Genomic DNA, 23,956 nt, shown 5'->3' with positions numbered 1-23,956 from the left:
AGATCAAAGAAAGAAAAGGAGGACAATTCTGGAGTTAGAATGGGGGTTCTGGAAAAGATGGAAAATGAGAAAACCCAGGACCAAGTTCTCTGGTCAGGAAAGGAGAAGCCGGCACAAGAGGAGGGAGAGGGGAAGGTGCTTGCTTAGAGCTGGCGCTGGAGCGCGTCTGACGAAGGCCCCTCCCTTACCTCGCCCTCTGCAAAAGAGAAAGCAGTATTTCAGCAAGTTCACCTCACCTGCCCCTGCCTGCCTCACCATCCTTCTTCCCTCCTGTCCTCACGTACCTGGAAACAAAGAGGGAAAAATAGGATTTGGACACAGAGCCAAGGTCAAAGTCCCAGCTCTGCCACATCCTGGCTGAACATCCTGAGCTACTGCCTAACCTTGCCAGGTCCCAGTTTCCTCATTTATCAAATGATATTGACCTCCAAGACTTGGTGCCAGGCTTATATGGTAAATTGCTTTGTAAATACAAGATGTTCTATATATTAGTTAATTATCACTATTAGGCAAATCATTATTATTATTAACAGCCAGGTGGATGCTCATGACATGTTTTCCCCAGAAGGTTAGGAGGTGAGGAAAGAGCAAAAGCAACCGCTTGTCAGTCTGGAATCTTACCCTAGGTACAAGGTAGCTACCAAGTTAGCCTGTTACTCTCGCCAGGATGATGGCAGAAGATATGAGACTCTTGGGTCAGAGACAAAGGACTTTACACTGTCAGCACAGCCAGCAGCCTGGGCATCAGGCTGCATCACTTATCTTTTCACCTCTCCTACCCTAGGTCCCACCAGGAGTGACTCGGTGGGCCTGTGGCACGACTGAGGAACACTGAACGTGGGAGAGCCCTCACTTTTCCAGTAGCAGTGAGCAATCTGCTCTTGGTCTAGGGGAAGATGCTACTTCATGCCTCAGGGTTGCTCCCTGCAACCACAACCCCGAAACATGGTCCAAAAAGAGCAGCCTGGCCCTTGCCTTCCTGACATACCCAGCAAGAACAGGCAGCGACCTCAGGAGCCTTGGCGTCTGCCTCTCCACACGCCACTGTCCCCTCTTCTCCACTGCTCCCCAACCTGCGCATTCCCAGTCCTGCTGCTCGCAGCCAGGTCGCCTGAGTGGGGTTCCTTCATGTGCCCAGGTCAGATGACCGTGGCAGACCCTCCGACCCTGAGCTAAATCTGCATGAGACCATGAGAGAGGGCAAGGAAGAAGGAACTTGCGTGGGAGGTCCCTGAGCACCTGGGGAGCGAGAGCAATCCCTGTCGACTCGCCTTCCAGAAGATGTCTGCCAATAGAGACAGGGAAGCAGAGCAGAACAGAGCATCAACTCACAAGACAGGCAACCTGCGGCTCTTCTAAAACATCTCCCCCTTCAGAAGCTGCGGCAAAACCGAAGGGAAGGCCCCAGAATCCCAACGTGGTTTAAAGATAAATCCGACTGGGAAAGATGAAAGAACAGATGTATTGAGTGTGGAGAAGGTGAGGCTTAAAAGCGACTTTGTAGTCAACCCAAGGATTATTTTTAGCTACGTCCTGGCCCCCAACCAGGCCCAGGAACACAGGCTGGAAGGGAAGGCCAGCGGGCGATGCGGAGGGCGCGGGAGCCGGCAGCAAGACGCAGGAATCAGACACCAGGTCGGGCCCGCAGCACAGTCAGAAGCCGAATTAGGGTGTCCACTCCCAGTGAACTGATTCCCAGGCAAGTCTGCCTGGACTTCAGTCAGATCCAGGCAAGGGGCGCTCTCCTGCGGGCCGGGTGGCCGAAGGGACCATCGTGGAAAGGAGTCGTCCACGGGGACTGACTTCGAGGCCCTCTCCGTTGTGGGGCGTCCCAGGGGTGCCCCTGGCCCTGAGGAGGATGTCCCTCACCGGGCCTCCCCTCCACGCCAGGTCCCTCTCCAGTTTGCTAGAAGAATTGTGGCGGTGCGGGTCCAAGCGCCGCGTGCAGTGGTCGGGGTTTACTTCTGAGTTCCCTTCCTCACTGTCCCTTCATCCGCCAATGCTGTTCCTTGGCAAGCACCCGCCGGGAGCAGGAGCCTATGTTGCGAGCACAGGGCAGCTGGGGTCAGGTGGCTCACCTCTTGTCTCTCCAAGGTCACCCTGCCTCTGAAGCGGCCTGGGCCTAACGCAGGCCTGGACGCCTGCTGGCCAGCCCTAGCCCCCCTCAGCTCCCGAGGGTTGGGTGGGGCCTGGCAGCACCCCCTCGGATAGTCCCTTCTGTCGCTCTCCCAGCTCCCTTTCTCAGCTAAACACATTCCCTCTCTTGGAGGAGGAAGAGCAGGAGCAAGTCGAGCTACATAATTTGCGTGTCCCAGGGCAAAATGAAAATGCAGGGCCCCTTGTTAAAAAATTATTACAAATTTCAAGACAGTGAGAGCAGAGCATTACGCCAAACTCAGGGCCCGTCTGAGCCTGGGGCTGTGTGCAGCACACAGGAAACTGGCTCTGGGTAGGTGATTCTTCTAGTTGCACAAGCAGCCTTCAGCCCAGGGGCTCTAATTACCCTCTGCATCAGGGCTTTCTTTTACTGGTATCAGCTACTCTGTGGGAACTGTTCAGACCTGCTGCTTCAAATGCACCCTTAAGCATCCTTCTCTCCATTCCCAGCCTCTTTCCCCGGCCCCCTGCCTCTTTGGAGGGCCTCTAGGCAGCCTTGACAATCTCATAAACCAATGCTTCCACATTTGAGCATGTGACTATCTCCTGGAGGGCTTGTTTAAACACAGACCAGTAGACCCCATCTGCAGTGGGACCTGAGAATTTGCATTTCTCACGAGTTCCCAGGTATGATGCTTAAGTTTGTGGGCCAACTAGGCTAGGGTATTGTGTTAGGGTGTTCCAGAGAAACAGAGCTGAGAGAAGATTATATTGTATTTATATTACATTATATTATATTTGTATATGGTATATATGTAAATACTATGAGATTTATTATACGAATTGGCTTACATGGCCATGAGGTTTGGCAAGTCCAAATTCCAAAGGGCAGGCTGCAAGTTGGGAACTTGAATGAAGATTTCAGTGAATTCCCCAGCAGAAGCTGGCTGGCTCGAGTAGAGGTGAAGTTCTTCTTTCTGACTGCTGAAATCCTCAGTTCTCACTTTAAGGCCTCAGCCAGTTGGATGAGACGTCTCTTGCCAAAGGCGATCTCCTTTGTTGAGTGTAAATGCACTCAGCATAGAAGCAATCAACTGACTAATGATTTAAATCCATTAAATACACTCACAGTAACAATCAGGCCAGAGCTTGCTTGACCAAACAACAGGGCACCATAACCTAGCCAAGTTGACACATGAACTAAATCATCGCCAACTTGGCACCCATACACAGCTCCTTAAGCCATACTTAATTTCTAATAAACACAGAAACAGTCATACTTTGACCTAACTTAATTCAGCCATCTTGCATACAGTTAGAAACATACTTTTTCCCCAGAAAAGGATGCAAATCCTTGGGTAATACTCACTCTTAAACTTAATATCTTATAACTTAAATACAATGAGATAAAGTTAATATGTTATATGATAAGGGGATAAGCTAGAAAAGAAAACAAAGATATTTGTGTATCTGCACGTACATACAAACATGCACATGTTCATAACAAACAAGGAAGAAGAACGCATCACATTTATAGTCCTCGTTCCACAGTTGGTCATGGGAACATAGCTCGGGTTTCTAGCTACCTTCTTCCGTTATCCAGTCCATCCTTCCTTTACCCTCAGCAAGCCCCTCAGCTGGCCATGGTTCTTTGCCTGGTGGGGTGATCCAAGCCTTCATTTCTGAAGTTTCTGGCCAGTTGGTAGTCCTGCCTGGATTGGGTTTTCTGTTGACTTTAATCACAGGACATGGCACTACTAAGAGACACTCCAGATCTTCTTTATTCCAGGCAAACTCTCTACCTCCATTGTGCAGTAGTAGTATGGTTCTGACTCCCCTTGATAATCAGGATCAATCACCCTAGTAACTCCCTTCTTTACTTGCTGATTCTGAGCCATGAGGAGCCCACATTGGCCAGGTGACAGTTTTAACTTCCAGTTAAATGGAATCATTGTTGTGGCTCCTCATAGAAGTGCTCCTCCTTTGGGAACTAATACCTACAGACCAACAAAGTTTAGGGTTGCAGGGACAGGAAACAGAATTTTTCTAGTGGATCACTAGGGGCAATAGTGTGTGGTACCATTCCCAATTCCTGGACCCATGAATCCTGGCTACAGGAGAAATAGCACCATAGAGCGGGCACTGACTTAGAGCATATACATTCTCCTGGAGAACACTGCCTCGGCCCTGCAAGGCATTGCCACCTGGTTGGTGCTGTAATTGAGCCATCAAAAGGCCATTCCATGTGCTGTCAATCCAGCTGCTTCATGATGATTGGGAACATGATTTAAGGCTGGTGATTTCCATAAGCATGTGCCCATCCCTCCACTTCATTTGCTGTTAAGAGTGTTCCTTGATCAGAAGCAATGCTGTGTGGAATACTGCAATGGTGGATGAGGCACTCTGTAAGCCCATGGATCATAATTTTGGCATAAGCACTGGGTACAGGGAAGGCAAATCTGTATCTAAAGTACATTTCTATTCCAGTTAGAGTAATGCACTGTTCCTTCCAGGCTGATCACCTCGGGGAATGGTGCCATGTTGGGGACTGAGTGTTGGTCTCTACCTCTAGAGATTGGGCACCCAGCAGTGACTGTAGCCAGGTTGGCCTTGGCGAGGGGAAGTCCACGTTGCTGAGTCCATGCATAACCTCCTTCCTTACTTACATTGCCCTTTGGACAATGGCAGGAGTGGTTTGAGAAAGAAGCCAACTACTATCCATAAAATGGATCATCTTATCCATTCAATTATTTAACTCCTCCTCCGCTGAAGTCATCCACTGGTGACCATTCACATGGGACACAAATATCTTCATGTTTGTCACCCATTCAGAAAGGTCTATCCACATACATCTCCCCCAGACCTCTCTGTCACCAATTTCCTAATTATGTTCCTTCCAAGTTCCTGACTATCTAGCCAAACCATTGGTCACAGCCCATGAATCAGTATACAAATGCACCTTCAGCCATTTTTCCTTCCAAACAAAAGGACCAGGTGCAGTGCTCAAAGTTTTGTCCACTGGAAGGATTGCCTTTCACCACTGTCCTTCAGAGATGTCCCAGAAAGGGGCTATAGTACTTGAGTTGTCCACTTTCAGGTAGTACCTTTATATTGGGCAGAACTGTCTGTAAACCAGGCCTGAGTTTTCTCTTCCTCAGTCAACTGATAGTAAGGAACTTCCCATAAGGCCATAACCACAGGCGGGCAAGTAGAAGATAACGTGTCAGGAGTGGGAGCCATTCACATCTAGGCATATAACTTCCTCGTACCTTCAAAGCCTGCTCAAGCCTGATCTCATAGATACCACTTCCATTTGATGATGGAGAGCTGCTATGTACACCCAACTTTATAGTTTGATGGGTCAGACAATACCCAGTTTATTATGGGCAACTAAGGTCTCATGGTAACTTGGTGGCCTGTGGTTAAGCATTCAGTCCATACTAAGGCCCAATAGTAAGCCAAAAGCTGTTTCTCAAAAGGAGAGTAGTTATCTGCAGAGGATGGCAAGGCTTTCTTCCAAAATCCTGAGGGTCTGCATTGTAATTCTCCTAAAGGGGCCTATCAGAGATTCCAGACAGCATCTCTATTTGCCACGGACGCTTCCAGCACCATTGGATCAGCTGGATCCTGTGGCCCAAGAGGCAGAGCAACTTGCACAGCAGCCTGGACCTGTCACAGAGCCTCCTCTTGCTCTGGTCCCCACTTAAAACTAGCAGCTTTTCAGGTGACTCAGTGGAGGGGCTGCAATAGCATAGCACACCCAACTGGAGAATATGTTGTCTCTAAAATCCAGAGGGCCAACGAGGCATCATACAGGGCTCCCATACATCACCCCATCACCAATAGATTGCATTTTGGTGAAATATTTGTGACAAATTATGAAACAGCATCATCAAAGGTATTATCACAAACTGCAGTCCATATCTTACGTTTGGTGTATTTTCCCCCAATTCACCCTATTATTTTTTTGTTCATAAACCATATAATTTTTCTAAAGTGTACAATCAGTGGCATTTATAATCACAGAGTTGTGCATTCATCACTTCAATCAATACTAGAGCATTTTCATTCTCCAAAGGAAAAAAACAAACAAACCATTATACCCATATGTCAGCACTACTAATTACAATCCTATGATGTGCTTTCACCATTTCTATTCATTTCCAAGCAACTTTTTACCAATTCTGCACAGATTAAACCTCAGCTTTCCATTCTCTAACCACATTCTATTCTCTGGAACTTTTATTCCATCTATTAACTCCATGAGTTTGCTCATTATATTTAGTTCATAATAGGGAAATTATAAAATATTTGTCCTTTTGTGCCTGGCTTACTTCACTCAACATAATGTCCTCCAGGTTCATCCATGTTGTCATATGCTTTATGACTTCATTTCTTCTTTACAGCTGCATATTATTCCATCATGTGTATGTGTACACCATAGTTTATCTATTTGTTGAGTGATGGACGTTTAGGTTGTTTCCATCTTTTGGCTATCATAAGTATGTTGCTCTGTATATCAGTGTGAAGATATCTGTTCATGTCATTGCTCTCGGTTCTTCTGGGTATATACCTAGAGTGGTATTGCCAGGTAACATGGTAGATCTATATCTAACTTCCTTAGGAACCACCAAACACAGTAGCTGTACCATACTACATTGCCACCAACAATGAATAAATGTTCCTATCTTTCCACATCCTCTCTAACACTTGTAGTTTTCTGTTTTGTTAATAGCCATTCTAGTAGGTATGAAATGATATCTCACTGTAGCTTTGATATGCATTTCCCTAATAGTGATTTTTTTTCTTGTGTTTTTTCACCATTTGTATTTCTTCTTTAGAAAAATGTCTATTCAGATCTGCTGCCCATTTATTAATTGGGCCGTTTGCCTTATTGTTGTTGAGTTGTAGGATCTCTTTATATATCATGGATATTAGATCCTTGTTAGATGTGTGATTTCCAAGTATTTTCTCACATTGAGTACGCTGCCTTTTTACCTTCTTCACAAAGTCCTTTGAGATGCAGAAGTGTTTAGTTTTGAGGAGGTCCCATTTATCTTTATTTTCTTGTGGTGTTTGTGCTTTGATTGTGATTTGATTTCTCCCAGCACCATTTGTTGAAGATATTCTATTCCAGAAAAGTGGACTTGGTAGGCTTGTCAAAAATCAGTTTACCAAAGCGGTAAGGGTCTATTTCTAAATCTCAGCTAGATCCCATTGATCATTGTATCTATCATTATGCCAATACCATGCTGTTTAGACCACTGTAGCTTTATAATACATTTCAAGTCAGGAAGCATGAGTTCTCCGACTTGGCTTTCCTTTTTTAGGATGTTTGTAGCTATTTGGGACCCCTTTCCCTTCCAAATAAATTTGGTAATTGACTTTTCTATTTCTGTAAAGTAGGCTGTTGGATTTTCATTGGTATTGAAGTGAATCTATAAATCAATTTGGGTAGAATTGACATCTTCACGATGTTTAGTCTTCCAATCCATGAAAATGGAATGTCCTATTTGTTTAGGTCTTCTTTGATTTCATTTAGCAATGTTTTATAGTTTTCTGAATACATATCCTTTATATTCCTAGTTAAATCGATTCCTATGTATCTGAGTCCTTCATTGCTATTGTGAATGGAATTTTTTTCCTGTTTTATTCCTCGCTTGCTCATTAGTACTGTATAGAAATACTACTGATTTGTGTGTGTTGATCTTATATCCTGTCACTTTGCTGAACTCATTGAGTAGCTCTAATAACTTTCTTGTAGATATTTCAAGATTTTCTAAATATAGGATCATGTCACCTGCAAATAGTGAGAGTTTTATTCCTCTTTTCCAATTTGGATGCCTTTTATTTCTTTTTCTTGTCTAAGTGCTTGAGTGAGTTCTAATACGATGCTAAGTAAGAGCAGTGACAGTGGGCATCCTTGTCTTGTTCCTGATCTTAGAGGGAAAGCTTTTGATCTCTCTGCATTGAGTACAGGGTCGGCTGTGGAATTTTCATACACCCCCTTTATTACGTGGAGGAACTTTCCCTCTATACTTAATCTTTTGATGTGTTTTTATCAAGAAAGGATGCTAGATTTTCTCAAATGCCTTTTCTGCATCAATCAAGATGATCATGTGGCTTTTGCCCTTTGATTTGTTAATGTGCTGTATTACATTAATTGATTTTCTTAAATTGAACCTCCCTTGCACACCAGAGATAAAACCCACTCGATCATGGTGTATAATTCTTTTAATATGCTCTTGGACTGAATTTGCAAGTATTTTGTTGAGAATTTTTGCATCTATGTTCATTAGAGAGATTGGTCTGTAATAACTTTCTTTTCTTGTAGTATCTTCATCTGGCTTTGGATTTAGGGTGAGGTTGGCTTCATAAAATGTGTTGGGTAATTTTCCCTCCTTTTCAATTTTTTGGAAGAGTTTAAACAGAATTATTATTAATTTGTCTCAAAATGTTTGGTAGACTTTCCTTTGTTGGAAGATTTTTGATGACTGGTTCAATCTCTTGTGATTGGTTTGTTGAGTTCTTGTATTTCTTGTAGGGTCAAGAAATACATTTCTTGTGTATTTCTAGGAATTTGTCCATTTCATCTATGGTTGTCTAATTTTTTGGCATATAGTTTCTCATAATATCCTCTTATGATCTTTTCTATTTCTGTGGGGCAGCCATACCTTCACCTCTTTCATTTTTTTTTAAGATTTATTTTATTTATTTATTTCTCTCCACCACCTTGTTGTTTGCACTTGCTGTGTCTGTTCATCTTCCTTGTTTCTTTAGGAGGCACCAGGAACCGAACCTGGAACCTCCAATGTAGGAGGGAGGTGCCTAATTGCTTGAGCCACCTCCACTCCCTGCTTTGCTATCACTCATGTTTTTCTTCTTGTGTCTCTTGTTGCATCAGCTTGCCATGCCTGCCCATTTCACCACTCACTGTCTTCTTTTCGGAGGCAACAAAGACCAAACCAGGGACCTCCCAAGTGATAGGCAGGAGCCCAATCACTTGAGCCACATCTGCTTCCCTTCTTTCATTTTTTATTGTATTTATTTGCTTCTTCTCTTTTTCTCTTTGTTAGTCTTACTAAGGGTTTGTCAATTTTATTATCTTCCCAAAGATCCAGCTTTTGGTTTTGTTGGTTTTCTCTATTGTTTTTCTATCTCAATTTTGTTTATTTCTGCTCTAACCTTTGTTGTTTCTTTCTTTCTGATTGCTTTGGGATTGGTTTGCTCTTCTTTTTCTGGTTTCTCCAGTTGTTCAGTTAGATCTTTGATTTTAATTCTCTTCTTTTTTAATATAAGCATTTAGGGCTATAAATTTCCCTTTCAGCACTGCCTTCGATGTATCCTATAAGGTTTGATAAGTTATGTTCTCATTTTCATTAATCTCGAGATATCTACTAATTTCTCTTGCAATTTCTACTTTGACCCACTGATTGTTTAGAAGTATGTTGTTTAGCCTCCATAAACTGGCACATTTCCCCCTTTCCTGCCTATTTTGATTTCCAGTTTCATTCCATTATGATCTGAGAAGGACGATATTTCAATATTAATCAATATAAGTTCAGTCTTCTTAAATTTATTGAGAGCTGTGTTGGCCCAACATGTGATCTATCTTGGAGAAAGATCCATGAGCAATTGAGAAGAATGTACAACCTGCTGATTTGGGGTGTAATGCTCTGTTTATATTGGTCAGGACCAGTTCATTTACCACATTGTTCAAGTTCTCCGTTTCCTTGTTGATCTTCTGTCTGGTTGTCCTATCTATTGATGTGAGTGGCATGTTGAAGTCTCCAACTATTATTGTAAAGACATCTATTTCTCCTTTCAATTTTACCAGAGTTTGCCTCATGTATTTTGGAGCACCCTGGGTAGGTGCTTCGGTATTTATGATTGTTACTCCTTCCTGGTGGGTTGTCCCTTTTATTAATATGTAATGGCCTTCTTCATCTCTTATAGCTTTTTGCATTTAAAGTTTTGTCTGACACCAGTATAGCTACCCCTGCCCTCTTTTGGTTACTATTTGTGCGAAATATCTTTTTCCAATCTCTCACTTTCAGACTATTTGTGTCCTTGGGGCTAAGGTGAGTATCCTTCTGACAGCATATGTTTTCTTAGCCATGCTGTTAGCCTTTGTCTTTTGATTGGGTTGTTTAATCCATTAAAATTCATTGTATTACTGTAAAGGCATTATTTACTTCAACCATTTTATGCTTTGGCTTTCATATGCTGTCTCTTATTTTTATCCATCATTTTACTTTTTTGGTTACCCTCTCTATAGTCTTCACTTTTACACTCTCCTCCAAGTCTCTCTTTAGTGAAGAACTCCTTCAAAGCTGGATTCATGTTTACAAGCTCTTTTAGTTTCTTTTTATCTGTGAATATTTTTAACTCACAATCATATTTGAAGGACAGTTTTGCCAGATAAAGAATTCTTGGTTGGCAGTTTTCCTCTTTCACTACCTTAATTATAACATACCACTTGCCTTCTTGCCACCATGGTTTCTGAAGGAAACCCACATTAAGTCTTATTGGATGTCCCTTGTATGTGATGTTTCACTTCTCCCTTGCTGCTTTCAGAATTTTCTCTTTATCTTTGGCATTTCATATTCTGAATATTATGTGTCTTGGGGTAGGTCTATTTGGATCTTTTCTAATTGGAGTACACTGTGCTTCCTGGACACGTAGATTCAGTAAGTTTCGGGAAATTTTCAGCCATTATTTCCTCAAGCACTCTTTCTGCCCCTTTTCCCTTCTCTCGTCCTTCTGGAACTCCCATAGCACATATGTTGGCTGCTTCATGCCGTCATTCAGCTCCCTGAGCCCCTGCTCCATCTTTTCCATACTTTTCTCTTTCTGTTCTTCTCTCTTTTCAGTTTCAGTTGTTCTTTCCTTTATGTTGCCGATTGTTTCTTCCATGATTTCAAATCTGCTGTTGTGTGCCTCTATTGTACTCTTAACCTCTTTCTTCCCCATAAGTTATTTTTCTATCCAAGATTTCAAATGTTTCTTTATGCTTACCGAGTGTCATCTTAATGTCTTTTATTTCTTCAGTCATGTTGTCCTTCAACATGTCCTTCATTTGATTTAGGAGATTTGTATGAACCTCCTTGATTTGCTGTTTCAAGTCCTGTGTCTCTTCTGGAGCTTTGGCTTGTTCTTTTGCCCGAGTCAAATCTTCCTTTTTCTTTGTGTGGACTGTAATTTTTTGCTGATTCTGATGATGAGTTTACTCCGATGTTTAGTTTCTCTCTCTTGCCTAGGGATTTCCTGTTAAGTAGCTCTGTGCTACCACTGTTCTTTGACCCTTGGTTCAGCTTGTTCTAGATATTTAGGATTGCCCTTGTTTAACTACTCAAACAGGGCTAAAGACCCAGTAACGGGGTACAGGCCAGTTTCCAAGGACCTTGGACAGGGAGTCAGTAATTCACCTGATTGCCTCTTTTATTATTTTTCCTTTTTCATGCACTTTTCTGGCCAGCAGATGGTGCTCTTTGGCAGACCGCTCAGCTCAGACCCCAGGTGCGAGCGGGGCATGCATTCAGTGAACTCCACGGTGGGTGATGTGGAAGCTATGTCCTCCGAGCTGGTCAAGCCGCACAAACATTCTCAAAAGCTCCTCTCTTCCCTTGGCTGGCTGCCTCCTCAGCAATCAGCCCAGAGCAGCAGGGAGGGTGTTTGAAAGGACAAATTATCTTTAGCTCCCTGCCAGCTCTCAGTGCAAACAATGTCAGGCCCAACCCAGTTTGAAATTGTGTGACCCCTCCAATGCAGCAGACCACGTTTCCTGCCAAAATCTGAATTTGCTGTAGGCTGTGTCTCCCCCTTTCCCCCTTCTTGGGGAAGAGGACCCCTGGAACCCCCTCAGTCCACAGCCACTGCATTTCACAGACTGCTGTTTGCTCTGAGGGTGGGGAGATGGGCACAAGCTGCTGCTCCTGCAGCTCTACTCGCAGGGTTTTTCAGCCTGCTGGCACTCCTTTCCTTTGCTTCTCTCTCTTCTGGGTGGTGTCCCACCTTCCCTGGTGTCCTGAGCCCCAGAGCAGCCCTCCAGATGGTCTCTGCCTGTTCTCTATCTATTTTTTCTGGGAGAGAAGTAATCCCTCTGCTTTGCTACCTCCATCTTCCAGAAGTCTGTGCCTCTTTTTTAATAGAAGGAGGGGCCAGATGCAAGAGCTTATCCTTACTTTAGAAGGGATATCTCATTACTTCATACCACTGGATGCCTAGAAATATCACTGAGAAGGAAGGACCCTGAATTTTTGCTTAGAAGGAATATCTCAATGCTTCATACCACTGGATCCCTCAAAATTTCACTAAGTTTGAATTTTTCCTGGATTTATCTCCCATCCTCTGTCATTCAAATTCCTTACCAATTAGTCTAGAGTAGTTACTACTTCTTGCTCACTAGGTCCAAGCAGCATAATGTCATCAATATAATGGACAAGTGTATTGTCTTGTGGGAGGGAGAGACAATCAAGATTCCTGCAGACAACATTATGACATAGGACTGGAGAACTGATATACCCCTGAGGTAGGGCAGTGAAGGGATACTACTGGCCTTGCCAGCTGAAAGCAAACTATTTCTGGTGGTCCTTACTAACAATTGATAAAAAAGCATTTGCCTCCTAGAATTCATGTCAGTTCTGAGCCAGCATCTTATAATCCCCAAAATGTTCGATCATTTCCTTTACCTGGTAAAAGCCATAGTATAAATTTTTGGAAGTATAAATTTTCGATCATTTCCTTTACCTGGTAAAAGCCATAGGTCCTTTTGGGGGAGGCTGGGAGGAAGTATAAATTTTTGGCAGTTTAGCAAGATTTTTCCCCAAGCAGACCCAGCCTTTCCTCCTTCATGTTGTTCCAGGTCTGTAATCTGTCTCAAGTCTGGGAATTGAGTGAGGGATCATGACTCTCTGTTTTTTTGATTCAAGTGAGACTTATCTTCACTTGACCTAGAACTCTTCGCTTTACACAAAGCAAGTAAGAATTTGGTAGACTGCTTACCAACAAATCACTGTCACCCATAGCCTTCCCTCTTACAAGTATTCGAGTAGCAGTACCCAGTGATAATATTTTATCTATCTCTATTGTCAATTCATGCTTCAGACTTCAGTGCCATCTTGACCACTGGGAATAGTCATTAGTGGTTTTTATCTAATCATATTAAAGAACGAATTCCAAACACCCCAGAACCAACTCAGAAATCTCACTGATTCTGTTTCTCAAGAACCACTCTTAGTACCAAAATCTGTATGAGTTAGAGCTCTCCACTGAAACAGAACCAACAGGATATATCACCATCTGTGACCTTATATCACCATAACTGTGATAGCTAAGTCCTTGCATCAACTGGCTAGGTTATGGTGTCCAATTTAAATAATGAAGCAAACATCTTTGTTTTCTTCCTGTATCTTATCCCCTTATCATATAGCATATGTTGTATTAACTTTATGTCATAGTATTACAGTTACAGGCTATCAAGTTTAAGAGTGAATATCACCCAAAGACTTGCATCCTCTTCTGGCAAAAGGGTTAGTGTGTTTCTTTTCTCGCTCTATGCAGGACAGTTGAATCATGTTAGGTGAAAGTATCACTACTATTTTTATATAGAAATTCAGTATGGTTTAAGGTGCTCTGTTTGGGTGCCAAGTTGACAAAGGACTGTGATGGTGAAGTTCATGTGTCAATTGGGTAGGTTATGGTGTCCTGTTGTTTGGTCAAGCAAGCTCTGGCCTGATACTGTGACTGTATTTCATGGATTTAAATCATTAGTTAGTGGATTGCATCTATGACTGATTATATCCGCAATCAATAAATGAGATTGCCTTCAGTAATGAGAGATGTCTCATCCAATCAGCTGAAGGCCTCCAGGTGAACCCATGATTTCAGCCGTCAGAAAAAAAGAACGTCCATCTCCACACAGCCAGCTTCTCCTGGGGAATTCATCGAAAACTTTTGTCAGAGTTGCCAGCTTGACAGAATTTGGATGTGCCAGTCCTCTCGGCCATGTGAGCCAGTTCCTATAATAATAAGTCTCATAATCCTTACATGTGTAAATCCTGTCAGTTCTGTTCCTCTGGAGAACCCTGACTGACGCACCAGGTGGTGGTGACGCCACTGGTCCAGGGGTCATGCTCTGAGAACCCCTGACGTGGACCCCAAAAGCGCTCCGCCCAGGTACACCGAGTCAGCCAGGTGGCAGGCTGCCTTGGACAGGAAGGGGTTCCGGTGCACGCTGAGGCTGGCCGCCCCTGGCAAGCAGTGACACAGCCCTGAGTCCTCCTGGGCTGACTTCCTGTTTCCTTTTCAGCGTGGTGAACCAGGAAGAAAAGTCATTCGCCATTGGGGTGCAGTTCTTGCTGATGCGCCTGCTGGGTAAGTGTCTGAGATGCCCTGAAGCATCCGAGGATGTGGCGTGCAGGCCCGGGCTGGGAAAAGCACCATCTCTGTTGCAAAGAGAAGCTGTGCATAATCAAAAGCAGGTGCCAAACCCCTCTACTGGCAGTTTCCCCAAAGGCTTAAGGTTAGGAAAGAGTCCTTCTATGGCATTATTTCCACACTAAATTATGTAACCAAAACAAAGAGCCCTGCCCCACCCTCCCAGTAATCTTTATTTTTTTTTAATTTTTTTTCTTCCCCCGTCCTCCCCCCAGCCTCCCCGTTGTATGCTCTGCATGTCCATTTGCTGGGTGTTCTTCTTTGTCCACTTCTGTTGTTGTTAGTGGCACGGGAATCTGTGTCTCTTTTTGTTGCGTCATCTTGTTGCATCAGCTCTCCGTGTGTGCGGCGCCATTCCTGGGCAGGCCGCACTACCTTTGGCGCTGGGCGACTCTCCTTATGGGGCGCAAGAATCTTGCACGTGGGGCCCCCCTACGCGGGGGACACCCCTGCGTTGCAGGGCACACCTTGTGTGCATCAGCACTGCGCTTGGGCCAGCTCCACACGGGTCAAGGAGGCCCGGGGTTTGAACCGCGGACCTCCCATGTGGTAGACGGACGCCCTAACCACTGGGCCATGTCCACTTCCCCCAGTCATGTTTCAAACACTGGCTCCCTCCCTCTGCTCAGAGCACTTGCCGCCTTGGTCTCATTTTTGAGCTCAGATAACCCATCTGAGATGTATAGTTCAAAACTCAAGCCTGGAGGGATTCATCGCCCAGGAACACAGTTCCATCATTGGGGTAGAAAGACTCGTGTCTCCAGACCCAAGCAGATTCAAGCCTTTTCTGGACTTAATTTCCACCTGGAGAGGAGTCCATGGAGGCCAGTCCTTACGTCCAGTCTCCGCCCTCATTCCCCTGGAGACTGGGGACTGAGCAGGGCTGAGCGGAGAGGCTACTTCTCCAAAGGTTCATGCCCGTGGGTGGGGCCCAGGCTGCTCACTGCCTCTGCCCAAGCTGGTCTCCAGGCGGGAGGTGTTCTCAGTGCACAGAAGAGGGCAGCCCAGCCCGGGTGGGAGCCTGGACATGTCCCTCTCCCAGTCACGGGACTGTCGAGAGCAGCTAATGGGATGGTCAGAACATAAACAGCCAGTAAGGCATCGGACCCTGCTAGACCAGGCCTTAACTCTCAGCTGCCGGCAAGGTCAGGCGCCTGGGGCAGGGGCCGGGGGTCTTTGGGGGAGTGCTGTCTAAGCCAGTAGGACAGCTTGCTGTAGTGGAAGGACACGGGATTTGAGCCTGGGCCAGCCAGGGCCCAAAGCGCAGCCCTGAGCCTTCGGGAGTGTGAAATCAGAAGCTAGCTAATCTCCCCTTCCCCTCGGCAACTGCTCCCCACCCAGGCCTGGGCGAGGACTTGAGGAGGGATGCCCTGAGAGCCCCCTGCCCCAGCGGAGCTCAGGCCCCGCGCCCTGGGGCCAGCCCCAGGCCTGGGAATTATTTTGCACATCTCTGAGATGGCGTCCAGGTGACTCCTGCCCTGAACGGGTGGCCCAGGACTTTTTCTCCCCTAAGCCTTCTGTTGAAAGAGACATCCAGGCTTCGCTGAGACTATCTGGCTTTCCAAAGTCACTGTGATCCCTGCACGGGGAGCTGCTCTCCTGCACGCGAGCGATGCAGGGGCACGGGGGCCTGGGGCCCGCCCGGCCGGGCGTCTCTGCTGCAGCTCCATGTGACTGGGGCCCTGTGCCCTCTTCCCGGCCCCGCCAGCCTGGCTGCCGTCTCCGGCCCTCTACGGCCTCACCATCGACTCCTCCTGCATCCGCTGGAGCTCGCAGTGCTCAGGGCGGCGAGGAGCCTGCGCCTACTACGACAACGATGCCCTCCGGGACAGGTGAGGGCGCAGCACGGGGCCCCGGGGGGCGGCCACCTGCCCCCACAGCTCTCCGGTAGCCTCAGGCTTCCCGGGGAGAGGCCGCAGGGGCGGGCTCTGCCTCGGCCGGGGTCTCGCAGAGGAAGCGCCCAGTTTGCCATCCCCGCAGGCCCTCGGGGGGCGGCAGCAGTAGGAGGCTTGTCAAATGGAAAGGGGGCGGCTGGGGAGGGAAAGCCAGCCTCCCCGTCTCAGAGAGGGGGCCTGTCTGGGCGCCAAGGAAGTCAGGGTGGAGGCCAGCCCGGCCCCAGCGGGCCGAGCCCAGCCTGAGCGCTGCTGGATTCGCAGCTCGCCTTCCAGCCACCGCACCTGCTACCACTGCATGGATGAGACCCGTGTGCAGGGTGGGCCTGAGCAGGCGTGGATGGGACCTGGAAACAGTGCAGGAGCATTAGGGACAGCCCGGAGAGGGGTGCGCCAGGAGGGCAGAGAAGAGCCGTCCCTCGCCTTCGGCCGAGCAGCCTCTGCTTCCAGAGGGCTGGGAGCCTGGGGGCTTCCGACCCCTCGGGCAGAGGCCGTGCGTTGGTTGGAGGCAGGGACCCTGGGGCGGGCCTCTGGCCGTCGGGAGTGCCAGTGGAGGGATGAGGCTCGCTGGATTAGTAAACCTACTTCCTGCTCACTCCCCAGGAAGTTTGTACCTTGTCAGACAAAGGAACCAGGAGGGGAGCCCCACCTGGGAGGTGTCGGTTCCCCATCTAGATGACAAGGGAGCCCCACCTGGGAGGTGATGGAGCCCCAACTAGGTGACGAGGGAGCCCCACCTGGGAGGTGACGGAGCCCCATCTAGATGACAAGGGAGCCCCACCTGGGAGGTGATGGAGCCCCAACTAGGTGACGAGGGAGCCCCACCTGGGAGGTGACGGAGCCCCATCTAGATGATGAGGGAGCCCCACCTGGGAGGTGATGAGCCCCAACTAGATGATGAGGGAGCCCCTCAGAGGTGACGGAGCCCCATCTAGATGATGGGGGAGCCCCACCTGGGAGGTGACGGAGCCCCATCTAGATGATGAGGGAGCCCCACCTGGGAGGTGACGGAGCCTCACCTGGGAGGTGATGAGCCCCAACTAGATGACAAGGGAGCCCCACCTGGGAGGTGACAGAGCCCCATCTAGATGATGAGGGAGCCCCACCTGGGAGGTGACAGAGCCCCATCTAGATGATGAGGGAGCCCCACCTGGGAGGTGACGGAGCCCCATCTAGATGATGAGGGAGCCCCACCTGGGAGGTGACGGAGCCTCACCTGGGAGGTGATGAGCCCCAACTAGATGACAAGGGAGCCCCACCTGGGAGGTGACGGAGCCCCATCTAGATGATGAGGGAGCCCCACCTGGGAGGTGATGGAGCCCCAACCAGATGACAAGGGAGTGCCACCTGGGAGGTGACGGAGCCCCATCTAGATGATGAGGGAGCGCCACCTGGGAGGTGACGGAGCCCCATCTAGATGATGAGGGAGCCCCACCTGGGAGGTGACGGAGCCCCATCTAGATGATGAGGGAGCCCCACCTGGGAGGTGACGGAGCCCCATCTAGATGATGAGGGAGTCTCACCTCGGAGGTGACGGAGCCCCATCTAGGTGACAAGGGAGCCCCACCTGGGTGGTAACCAGCACATCCCCTTGGCTGCTAGTGAGAGTCATGCTGTCCTCCTAGTGAGCCTGGCCCTGGGACACAGGCCACAAAGTGCCACCAGCCCCCCTCACTGGTCCTGCCTCCTCCTGCCCACAGGTACCTGGGCCTACAGGTGGGCTACAAGGCACTGGGCGCCCTGCTGCTCCTGTTCATCTGCTGGAGGGTGAAGAAGAACAAGGAGTACAACGTGCAGGAGAAGGCTGTAGGCCTCATCTGACCCTGCCTCGGTCGCCCTGCCCCCGAGAGGGCCTGCTGCCTCCTCCACAACTGTATTTCCCAGTGTTAACAAGTCATGTCCTGTTCGATTTTTAAATAAGAAATCCCAGCCACCATCTGCCTTCCCTGCCTCTCCCCCCAGATCCCCCCAGTGTTCCTGAGGGCTGCCATGCCCCGGGCTGGGTGGGCATAGAGCTGGGGTGGGGTCTTCCCTGGCCCCTTTGGAGGGGTCCCATATGTCCAGGCTCTCTTCTGTGCTGGGCTCCCCAACACAGATGCCCATGAGGTGGCTCCCCTCACCAGTCCCGTGGAGGGTGGTTTCCTAAGTGGATAAAGGAAAGGGGTATCTGTCCTTCTTGCCAGGGAGTCCAGCTGTCCCTCTGCTGCCCACACCCTGCTGAGAAGGGGTGAGAAGAGGAAGGGAGTGGGGTGAGCCAGGCCAGGGGAGGGGGTGCTGGCTGCAGCCCCTCTTGCAGGTGGGCTTGGCATCATTGCCTGCCCCTGGAGGCCACGCTGGGAGGTAGTCCAGCGGCCCCCCCCTCAGCTACTCACACTCAGGCACTGGAGAAAGGACGAAGAAGCCCCAGTGATGGGCCACCGAATGCTGCCATGTTAACCCTATATTCTTTTGTACTTGTATTTGCATACGTTTGTCTGTCTTTCTGGGGGTTCATTCCAAACAGAGGAAGGCACATCACGGGGAAGCCCTGGGGAGGGGCTAGGAAATGGGGCCCAACCTCCTACTTTCACAGAGTGAGGAAGACACCCCCTTATCTCAGAGTCATGGGAAGACCCTCCCCAGGTTTCCCTGGGAGCCGATGAGGAGGCTTCACATGGGCTTGCCTGTCTACACTTCAACCCACACACCAAGAAAGAGTAAAGACAGGCCGAAAGAGCCAAGCAAGCGATGAGGCAGAGTGCACACCGACAGGCCCGGCTGGGTGGCAAGCCGCGGCCACAGACGGGAGGCAGGCAAGGCTGGCTTCCTGGGTTCAAGCGTGCTTGTCTTCATCAACGTTTCTTCTGCCTCCTCTCAACACCCACTGAGAGAAGGGCCGGGCATGGCTCGAGAGACACCATGGCTCTGCGGTGGAGCTTCAGTTAGAAGCCAACAGAACAGGCCTTTTCATCAACAGATACTAAATTTATTGGGAGACCAACTTTGTGCAAGGCAGTGCGTGGACATCCCCCTAGTATGTGGCTCTCCTCCAAGCTTCCACAAATCTTACCTCACCTCCCTCCATCCACACTAGGTGCTCCTCCCAGAGTGGGTTTGGGGGGCAATGGGAGGGAAGGCACAGCAAGAACCCGGAGATTGTCAACAAGGATCCTGACCTCCATGGGCCCACCAGATGCACCCCACACCTTGCCCTTGGCGGGACAGAGACCTGGTCGCTACGCCCTCTGAAGCAGATGGCCATGAGCTCATGGAAACACAAAGCCCATCGCGTCACGTGGCTCTGGAGCCCCATTCTTCTTGGAAGACCTCTCCAGAAGCATACCGTCTTTGTGCCACCTCTGGGAAGACTTCATATGGTGATAAGCCAAAATATTTATGCCCATGTGCAAACTGCCATGTGACTCAAGTCTTCATGGAAGCCACCGTCACAGCCTTATTTTCAAAGCCACCAGCCTTATTTCCAAAGATCTCACTCAGGAAGGGAGGCTTCATGCAGCCTCAGGGGCCAGTTTCAGCATTTACAGTGGTTCTGCTTGGAAAACGATTCCCTGCGACTAACTCTGTCCTTCTTGCTGCAGTTTAACCGAATTCTTAAGGCCCTGCCGTCAACTGAGCTCATGAACGGTGGGTGCCGATTCTGGAAGACTGGTTGCCCTCCCAAACCTTTACCCTATTATGACTATTGCTATTAATATATTATAATTTTGCTATTGACGTATCTTGGTCATGAGTTTGTGCTGTCACGTACAACTGTCGGAGAGCAGCAAAGCCTGCATCTTGTGGGTGGAAGGGTGCCTGACCCCAGCCCTCAGGGAACGCAGCTCTCAGCCCATCGGCTCGTACTGAGCAGGCGGCAGAGCTTGCTCCTTCAGTTAAGTTCTGCAGGTAACCATCAAGGGCCGACTGCTGGGCTGTGGGAGGCCTAATCGCTGCTCTCGAGGATAATCCAACACTGGGGCTGGGCACGAACATGACACACACCCGAATTAATATACCCACAGGTGGTCGCTTGGTCACAGCCAATGAAACCACTCCCCAGCAAACCTTTCCTCTCAGCTGCCTGCAGGAGCATAATGGTGCCACTTTCCACTTCCGTTCTAGAAAAAAGATGAACTTCCTTGAGTGTAGAGGACGTTGTTGAAATGCAGATTCCCGTCACCCTCCACTCCACCCCAGGCTATTTCTGAAGGTCTCCCTCTTAACTGGCCCCTGCGGGAGGCTGAGGAGGATGGTCCTCAAACCCTCCGTGGTCGTGGGTGCCCAGGAGCCTCCCAGAACCTGCTGTGCTTAGACTATGGGGAAAGTGACAAACTCAACAGCCTTTGGTAAATTCAGATGTGAGTAAAGGATGATGAGGTGAAGGGGAGCCAGTGGATCTGACTTCCTGGATGGCTCCAATCAGGAACAATCTAAGAGCTCATATTTATATTAGGTTCTTTCCAGTGCCGGGAGGAGAACTCTTACTCCACAGACTGGGGTGCATTAAAAAAAGGTGAGAGTTATTTCTTTAACTCAGTCCAGTCTGACTTCCGAGCCCCGTCCCACTGGCTGGCTGGACATTCCACCAGCAGCCCTGCAAGGATGCGGCTCTCAGAGACACGCCCAGACCCGAGGTGCCAGTGCGGACAGGAAGACCGTGATGGGTGCTTGGCCTCTGCCTAGTCTGAGGGCGTCTGCTTCTCCCTGAGCCTGGAGGCTCTGCAGAGGCCAGGGCCCCTCCCAGCACACACCCACAGCGAAGCCTTCCTCCCCACAGCCTAGGAGGCCTGCTCCTCTGCTTCACTCCCTCCCCCCATGCACACTCAAAAAAAGCCCGGAAGGGAAGGGTCTTCAGGAAACTTTGTGCACCATCCTTCCTTGAAGGAGAGAGAAAATGCAGTGAAAGCTGATCACCAGCCAATGTCTCCATAAATTTAGCCTTTGGCCATGATGGGGGCCCACTGGAGGATGAGGAGTCAGAGATGGGGGGAGCGGAGGCCAACCTCAGGCGAGTAACGCCTGGGCGCCCGGGACTCCCCAGGTGCCCGGCTCCCGCTGGCCCGGCGCCATCTCACCCACTGAGTCACTCGGAAGTGGTGGGGCACCCTATTTTCCCACTGAGGTTCCCTGGTCCACGGAAGGGAGGTGGGGGGGATCTGTTGGGGGCCATGGAAGGGGGCGGAGGGTCATGGGGGTGGGGGTGAAGAAGCAGGTAATATTTCACTTACCCACCTTAAAGTCAAGTAGCCAGCACAGCACACTGTTAAGCAATCAGTTTAGCACCTGCAGGTGGTGGAGAGGAGGCTTCCAGAAGAAAAGGCTCTGAGAAATCTGCAGGCGGGCAGAACTTGCAGGGGACACTTGCATCTGGTGACTGCTCAGCAGAGCTTAAGAAGCAGAGCCATTCGTGGCTTTTTTTCAACCGCTCTCACAGGTTGAGAGATCCCGTTAAGCTGGGGCGGGGTCCACTCGGGATCAAAGTGATATTAAAATATTGTATCAGATTCCCAGAGAGGCTGGCAGCTGCTCTGCAGGTATGTGCATGTGTGTGCGAAGCCCTGACCCCTGGGAGGCGAGTCCTGTCTCTGACAACCTCAAAGGCAGGACAGCTGGGAGGAGTGGCCGTCTGTGCCAGCAGCACCGGTATCACAGGCGTCCATCAGAGGTTAACTATGCAAGCCCGTGGCAACTCGCACAGCAGGGCAAGCCTCAGCCCTGCCTTCCGCTGTCCCCGCGGTACCTGAGGCATGATGGCAAGTGGCCAGCGCATGGTCCCTGCGCTTCTGGGCCACCTACTTAGGGGCAAGAAGTGGGCCTTCCCCTCCCTCCCCCTCTCTCTCCCCCCCACCCCCCCCCCCAGTGCTGGGGCACGGCTCGCCCTGCAGAGCCGGAAGGCGCAGGACTTCAGAGCAGGCGAGGCAGCGTATTTAAGGGGCCTTGACTCCGGCCCGGTGTGATGCCAACCGCTTCCCCTGGCCTCGCGCGTCCCTCGGCGCACTCCACGCCACACGTCCCCACACCCAAACACGCGACCTCAGAGCGCCCCGGCGGGCACCGGCCTCTGTTCCAGTGGGCCGCCACCAGCGCTCGCCGCCTCCCACCGCCGACGAGGGACGGGGCGCCGGCCGGACGCTCTCCCCGCGGGCCGCAACGGGAAGCCCGGAGGCGGGTCGCGCTCCGTTCCCGCCGGGCCCCGGGCCGCGCAGCCCTCAGCACACGCCCGGGTTCCAGAGGCGCTCCCCGCGCCGCGAGCGCGCCCTCTGCTCGCGTCTCCCCCGGGGCGCGGCGAGCGGGGCCTCGGGCCGGAGCCCCGGCCGCCCCCAGGGGAGGGAGCGCCCACCCCGCCCGCCGCGCCCCCGGGGGGGGGGGACGCCGGCCGGCTCCCCGCGCCCCGCCCGGCCCCCCGCCCCCCACGCGCGCCTGCCCCGCTGCCGGCCGCGGCTCGCCCTCGGGACCCCGCACCCGGAACGAACGCCGTCCAGTCGCTGTCCTTTCCGCGCAAACGAGTGATAAGCGCGTTCAAGAACAAGGAAACGAGAGGCGAGGGGCCGCGCAGCCCCAGGGGCGCCCGCGCCGGCCCGCAGCGAAGTCACCCCCGGCGTGGCCGACGCGCCCTCCAGGTCCCCACGCGGCCCCCGCGCGCCCGAGGAGGCAGGGGCGCCGCCCCCCGCGCCCCCGTCCCCCTGCCGCTGCTGACGCTCCCCTCCTCCAGCCCGAGCCGGCGCCCGCGGGGCGGGGGCGCGGGGAAGCGCTGCGGGAAGAGGGGCCGGCGCTGAGCCACGGGGCAGGACTGGCCACCGAGAGCGCGCGACGAGGAGCCAGCGGCGGCGCCGGGGTCTGCCTCGGGCGGCAGAAGGAAATCCAGAGCCGGACTCCCCGCCCCCGGCCCCAACCCCTTCCACTGGGTTTCCTTCTGCTGACCAGACCAAAGGCTTGGAGAGAAGAGAAAATCCGCTTTTTATGTTTATTGTCGTACTTGTATAGAAGCACTGATTTTAGCTTATGTTCAGTGAGTGTTGACAAGTGTTTGGGACCATGTCATTTCCACTTGTATCAAGAGAGGTAACATGTCCACGACCCCAGAAAATTTCCTGGTGTCCATTTGTGGTCAGTACTGCCCCCACCCCACAGCCCTTCCCTTGCCAGCAGCCCCTGGTTTGCTTTGTATCACTATATATTGATTTTAAATGGAGTGAAGTGATACATACTCCTGTGTGCCTGGCTCTTTGCTCAGCACGTTTTTGAAGTTAATCCGTGTGGTCGTAGTTATGTCTAGTTTGCTGCTTTTTATGACTCGTTAGTATTCCACGGATGAATGTACTATCCATGGTACACCTGTTTACCTATTCACCTGGGCATTTAAGTTGTTGGTAATTTTTTTTTTCACTATTATGAATAGAGCTTTTATGAACATTTGTGTACAGGTCATTTTGGGAACCAAATCTCTTGCAGAAATATTGAGGAGTGAAAAATTGCTAGCTAATAGGGTATGTTCATGTTTAACTAGGTAAGAAATTGCCAAACTGTCTCCAAAGTCATTGTGCCATTTT

At 50.0% G+C, this 23,956-nt stretch overlaps 1 protein-coding gene across 1 annotated transcript in view; it reads left to right on the top strand.

The window, feature by feature from the left end:
- The window catches only part of SLCO2A1 (solute carrier organic anion transporter family member 2A1), a 93,684-nt gene extending 73,543 nt beyond the window's left edge, over positions 1-20,141 (top strand). Inside the window, exons 12-14 of the mRNA XM_058294980.1 lie at positions 14,408-14,472; positions 16,244-16,367; positions 18,128-20,141. Of these exons, the coding sequence (XP_058150963.1) occupies positions 14,408-14,472; positions 16,244-16,367; positions 18,128-18,248 (310 nt within the window). The 3' untranslated portion in view covers positions 18,249-20,141. The remainder of the gene's footprint in view (positions 1-14,407; positions 14,473-16,243; positions 16,368-18,127) is intronic.
- Positions 20,142-23,956: the final 3,815 nt, after the last annotated feature.

Source organism: Dasypus novemcinctus, chromosome 4 (assembly GCF_030445035.2).
Source record: "Dasypus novemcinctus isolate mDasNov1 chromosome 4, mDasNov1.1.hap2, whole genome shotgun sequence".
NCBI lineage: Eukaryota > Metazoa > Chordata > Mammalia > Cingulata > Dasypodidae > Dasypus > Dasypus novemcinctus.
This window is presented reverse-complemented; position numbering and strand designations above follow the sequence as displayed.